The sequence below is a fragment of the Quercus lobata genome, chromosome 2 (genome assembly GCF_001633185.2).
Source record: "Quercus lobata isolate SW786 chromosome 2, ValleyOak3.0 Primary Assembly, whole genome shotgun sequence".
Classification (NCBI taxonomy): domain Eukaryota; kingdom Viridiplantae; phylum Streptophyta; class Magnoliopsida; order Fagales; family Fagaceae; genus Quercus; species Quercus lobata.
The window spans coordinates 59,466,073-59,472,287 of record NC_044905.1 but is presented as its reverse complement, the minus strand read 5'-3'; the positions used below and the strand labels follow the sequence as shown (position 1 = coordinate 59,472,287).

The following is a 6,215-nucleotide window of genomic DNA, read 5'->3' as shown; positions in this document are numbered from 1 at the left end:
TTTTCAACAAAAAGCTAGATAAGCTGTTCCCAAACGGATACTTAATATAACAAGTTTTATGTGACTTCCCTTATGCATAGTTCATTTGGATACTAGAAGTTCTTATTATGTACATTCACAAATATCAATGCCAACATATCATGCACAGTTGGTCATTTTTATATGGAAGTATGTTGAATAGGTGTAGTTTACGGTAGAGGTAATGGGGGTTGTGGCAGTGGTGGGTATAGTGTTGACTTTTAATTATTCGTCCCAAGGTTAGGTTAGCAGTCGGTTTGCCAGGCATTTTTATGGGGAAGTGGTGATGTTGTGGCAGTGGTGCAGTTGCAGTTCAGTTGGGATGTCAGGACTAAGGTGAAGGTTGTGCACAATAATGTTTTCTAGTTATTTGAGATTACTAATCAGGTCTGTTGATGTCCGCCAATAATGTATCTGTCAATTTACTAATATTGCAGAAGGATGGGAAAATTGTTAATTTTGGTAAAATTGGTAAGAGTACTCTTTGTTAATACATGCTCTAGCCCCAATGCTTTTTTATGGTACAAATGGTAGCATGTGTGTGGGGTTTTTGATATCCATTATGGTAGAATGACATTGGCAAAAACCTTGAAACTAGTCATTGGAGTAACAATTAAGGTTAGGTTTGAAGGTGAATATCAGGTTTGAGATGAATTTGAAACACCACTATTTGGGATGCTAGTCTGCTTTACTAAAAAAAAAAAGTGATGCATATGGCGTGAGAGGAACACCCATATGTTTGTAAAGGTGGAGCTTCCTTCATAGTTGAACTTCTTGTTTCTGTGGTCTTGCTTTGGTTGGATATTGTCTTTGAAATGCTTTTTTTTGGGGGGGGGGGTTCTTGGATGTTGAGAGGAACTCCCACGTGATTGTAAAAGTGGAGCTTCCTTCATGGTTGAACTTCTTGTTTCTGTGGTCATGCTTTGGTTGGATATTGTCTTTGAAATGCTTATTTTGGAGGGTTCTTAGATGTTCTAGATATATGCAAAACTTTCAATAAACAATTCTGATATTTGTAGAAAAAATAATTTCACTCGTTAAACTGGGCATTGGTTTGGAAGCCCACATCTGGGACCATCTTATTGTTTTGCACTTTCATTTTGATGCTCCTAATTTTTCTTGAGAATTTTCATAAATATTTCTATATTTAGGATAACTGAGTCCAAATTACTTGATGGCTCCCTTTGAAATATGGGGGAATAAGGATTTTTCACATTCAGGGGCCTTTAAAATACAATGAAGTTTAGCAACCAAGCAGCAACCAAGCTACAGGGATTCCTTTGCCTGCTCTCCCGCATATTGTACATATTATACATGCAAGTTACATTATTTCTTTGATTCCAAGATCAGCCTTGGTGATTCTTGTAGGCTTCATCTGCCACAAATGAGACATTGGATGCCCTAGAGCAAGCGCAAGATTCACTGAAATCTGAACACATAATCTGCTCAGTAGCAAATGCTTCAAATCCCGGAATACCTCCATCGTCATTGATGACATTCCTGCAAAAGGTTTTGGACAGTACACTTGAAATCCTTGTTTTTCTTTTTCCATCCACAGCTTTACTGTTTTTCTTTTTCTCTCTCTCTCTCTTTTTGGGTTGTGGGGGTGGGGATACAAGCACATATATGGTACAGAGTCTCTGTTTTGATTTTTTTGGAAACAAAGACCTCACATTATATCAACAAAGAATTTATTTTCAGCGTTGCCATCTGGTTCCTTGATTTTGTCGTTAATGGTTTGTTTAATTAATTTCTATGTTGATGATGATAAGGGTGATGGTGACATTAATAGAAGCGACAATGAAACTTGATCATAGTCACCATTATATCATATTTTATGGGGAAAAAAGGCATGTGAGTTTTGTACAATATTTTGGTTGGACTGTTCTTCCAAAATAATGCATATAATAAATGCTTCAAATACAATGCATCATTCAGTTCATGCACAACACCCCTTAGATTTTAATATGTGGATCAGGTTTTGAAATTGTCTTCATCTGCAGAGAAACTTCTTGTTTTATAAATGGAGATGTAGAATGTCACACATCTCTAAGGGAATTTTCATTTTCTTGAATACAACAAACTCTTTTAACTTAGGAGACTTCAAAAATTAAGGAATTCGATTGGTAGTTTCACCTAAATCAAATTTTCTTTATAATTTATCTTTCTTTTAATGGTTCTGTTCAGAGGTCTCTCCAAAATTTTTCTTCTTTTTGTAAATGGGAAAAAAAAAATTCTGGACACAAATTAGGAAGAGTGAAGAATTTATATATAGTAATGAACTAATGATGAGAAAGAGAAAGATCAGTGTATCTGAGGGTTTTTATTTATTTATTTATAAGAAAAGAAATCTTTCTACATGTCTCTTGTGCACTTCCCTTGTACTAGGGCTGCGTTCTCTTTTCTTTTCTTTTTTTTAATAGAATTTTATTACTTATGAAAAAAGTTGTAACAAATAGTTAGTTTCATGTAACTCTAATGGTTTGGCTGCTTCCTCCACCCCCTTGCCCTTTTCATTAACAGAATTCTCATACTTCCGGGGTTGTTTTGGAAGATTTTAATAGTGTCTTCAGCAACAAGTTCTACCATAGCCACCTTGATGATACATGTAAGTTGGTTTTTTTTTTTTTTCTTCCCTTGAATGCTTCTGTATTCCATGATTAATTAATCTGTGTTACACTGCTATACCAGATCTCTAGTTATTTCTCGTTTGTGTTTTTGGTGCAGTGAATATAAACTCTTCAGCAGTAGTGGCTGCAGCTTCCCTTGTTGCCCGTACCCTTTACATACTAGCAAGTGACAATAATACTTTAAGCAGTTCAGCTTTAACTGCTATCAATGTAAATGTCTCACTCGTTGAAGAACTTATGGGTTGCCTATTGGGCTGTGATCCGGGTCTTTCTTGCAATCTGGTGAAGAACTATATATCACCCACTAATACCTGTCCAAGCCATTATGTTGGTGTTATCCCTGATGAGCCTTCCTCCACACCTTATCTTGGATATGTAGATGATGTCTCCAGATTCTTGTGGAATTTTTTGGCTGACAGAACATCTATTCCCAGGGAGAATTCTAGCTCTACTTGTTCAAAAGGTTGCAACAATGGTGAGGTTTGTGTGAGAGCTGAAACAGAAGGAAAGGGAGTGTGTGTTATCTCCACAACCAGGTATCTCACTTGCATGTAAATATTAATTTATAATGGATGTTGCAGAGCCTGCATAAGTATGATTGATTAAAATTTAGGTCCATTCTAATAACCTACCAAGGCTCATGACCCTATAGGGATGAGATTCATGCATAAATAATGGGAGCATCGAGTGGTTAGTGTAAATACTCAAACAAAGTGACCCAAAGTCAAGACAAGGAAATGACCCTTATATGGGTAGCTGGGTAAGGTAACCCTTCTTCACCAAAATGGTGCTACTGGCATTCGGTAATGCTTGGTAGACAAGAATGTTAATTAACAAGCTTAATATTAATTAGAGATGTGAACTAGTTCGTTTAGCTCATTAACAAGGTTGATATTAAGACATGTACACACACAAGATCATCGTTAATGGAATAAACTATTATGGATATTGCCTATAAATTCCTCACTTAGTTTTGGTATATAGTGGTTAGTCTATAAACAATAGAAGAAGACATCTTCTAAATTTTGTTCAAATTGGTGGCTAATATTTATTTCTTTACTTGAATTTTGAAAGGTTGATATGGTTAAGAATTGATTTACTTGTCAGAAAAAAGGTAAAAATTGAGCATCTCTCTTTCTTATAGAAAAAAAAGGTGCTCAATTCATATTTTTCACTTTGTATCTTTTGTATAATAATCCTTTATCTATTGAATATCCTGTTGTTACCAAATAACCTTATATAGTTTTTTTTATTTATAAAATAATAATAATTTACCATGAATTTTGAGAGGAGTTTGTGGTGTGCCTTTGTGTTACAAGTTAAAACCCCATCCCCTCTCCCCTATGTGTGTGTGAGTTTGTTACTTAAAAAAAAAAAAAAAATAAATGTTCTTTTTAACTTTTTTGAGTTCTCATTCTCAGTAGTAGTGTCCTACCTTCTTTTTCTGGTTTGTTTGGTCAAACTTTGGCTTTAAAGAGGCCTTCTGATTTTTCAAAGTTGACATTTAGGCATGCTATGACAGTGGTCTTTGACCTTTTCAGTTATTATGGTGATGCTTTTTTATGTTTAAGTGGTTATCATGCCTGATTTTTAAAAAAATTTGGGTTCGTCAAGTAGCTCATTAGCTCATCAAACCCTATGTTGAACCATGTTCAAGTTTTAAATCTTGAGATGAATTTGAAATGAGCTCATCTATTTTTTAACAAGCCAAGCTTGAACATGACAAATCTTGGATTGGCCCAGCTCATTGGCAGTAGCCTTATTAGAGCATTCACATCATTTCGTGCAAATATTTCTGTTTATTTTAGCATAAGAACCTACTGTTTCTTTTTTACATAACCACTTTTCAAAAACATTTACATCAAAATCATCTATTTTACACTACATTTCATTAAAATATTATTTTATTCTCTCTCTCTCTCTCTCTCTCTCTCTCTCTCTCTCTCTCTCTCTCTCTCTATATATATATATATATATATATATGAGTAAAGAAAGTATCAAAAAATAGATTTGATGTGAACAGTAACCGTGTATATTTACACGGTTATTGTAACAACAATCTAAATTTACAGAACTCTAGCTTAATTGATGTGGGTGATTTTTGGCGTTGGATTTGCAAAATTTACCCCTTATCCTATTATACATTGACTGATGTGAGTGCCCTTACATTCTTCTCTTTAGCTGATCTGTTTATGTTGAAACAGAAAACCTGATGGTACCTTAAATCAAGACTGTGCTGGACATAACTTTAGTGCAATATGTCAATTCATAGCTGTCTCTATGCCTCCGATTATATTTTCAATCTTATCTAGTGAATTTGGATGATCAATGATAATTGTTACTTTAATTACCTTAAGATGCAAATCATCTGTAGATTTAGCTAATTGGGTCTCCTAGATCAAACTGAAATTTTGTCATCTCTTGATGACATCATAAACACATTCTGCCTGCCTAAAATGCTCTCTGGGCTTTATTGTCCTCATAGCCAGTGTAGTGGGCAGCATGCCTTGATTGAAGCTTTCTGTTTTGTCAATGGCTCAACTTGATGATTTGATAAATGATGTACAGTATAGATCCATGTTTAACACAATTATGTGTTGCTAAAGACTCTGGAAGAATTATTTTCTTCAAGTTTTAAGGCATATGGTCTATCGTTACAGGTATGTTCCAGCATATTCAACAAGGTTAAAGTTTGATTCTGAAGCTTGGATTGTCTTGCCCCCAAATTCCTCTGACCCAATGGGAATGGTGGACCCTGTTTGGACGGAGAGCAACTGGAATGCAATTGGGCTCCGGGTCTACACAGTCCAGAATGGTGCTTATGACAATCTTGTTTTGCTTGGTGGTATGGCCATCACAGTCTTGGCATACCTTGCAATAGTAATTACGCGAGCATTCATTACAAAATCCTTGAAGCGAGACTGACAAGGTTTAAATCAACATAAATTTTGAAGCGTACATGTGTGGAAATGTGATGGTAAAATACAGGATTTGATCCATTGATTAACTTGTTATAGTGTTTAGATAGTTGAGGGGATGTTGCATTATTTGAGCTTCATCCTTGTGCCATATGAACTTCACTGAAATTAGATCAAACCTTGTATTGTTATCTTACTAGTGTTAGAAATGTAAATGGGGTTGCCTAATTGGAAATGGAGCACATTTATCCACTCGGAACAGGTGATAAACTTATGCAGCTTTAAACGTAGCAAATTATCTAGACTGGTTCTTATTTCCTTCATGCCAGTTAGTCTGTATGTCTGTTTGGGATTTGTGCCCATATTACTTGGATTAGAAAAAATCTATAGTGCATAGGCGCCCTTGGCACAATTGGCTAGGGCATCCCGGATGGCAAGGTTCTTTGCAAAGGGTTTTGATTACTAAAAAAAATGTGAGAAGTATGTTATTTTATGCTTGCTCTCCACGACACAACACCAGATGATTAAACTCATGAATGCGTGATGCTCATGGGGTCTACACTAGTCCATTGTGACACTTATGATACCATATAGGCAAATTAAGAAATTTCAAACAGCCCATCAGATTCTTCTCTCACTAAGCAACCCA

At 35.4% G+C, this 6,215-nt stretch overlaps 1 protein-coding gene across 1 annotated transcript in view; it reads left to right on the top strand.

The window, feature by feature from the left end:
* Positions 1-5,794, top strand: part of LOC115967487 (nicastrin-like) — an 8,550-nt gene extending 2,756 nt beyond the window's left edge. The window contains exons 4-7 of the mRNA XM_031086595.1: positions 1,387-1,527; positions 2,542-2,626; positions 2,746-3,184; positions 5,309-5,794. Coding sequence (XP_030942455.1) covers positions 1,387-1,527; positions 2,542-2,626; positions 2,746-3,184; positions 5,309-5,573 — 930 coding nt within the window. The 3' untranslated portion in view covers positions 5,574-5,794. The remainder of the gene's footprint in view (positions 1-1,386; positions 1,528-2,541; positions 2,627-2,745; positions 3,185-5,308) is intronic.
* The last annotated feature ends 421 nt before the right edge of the window (positions 5,795-6,215 follow it).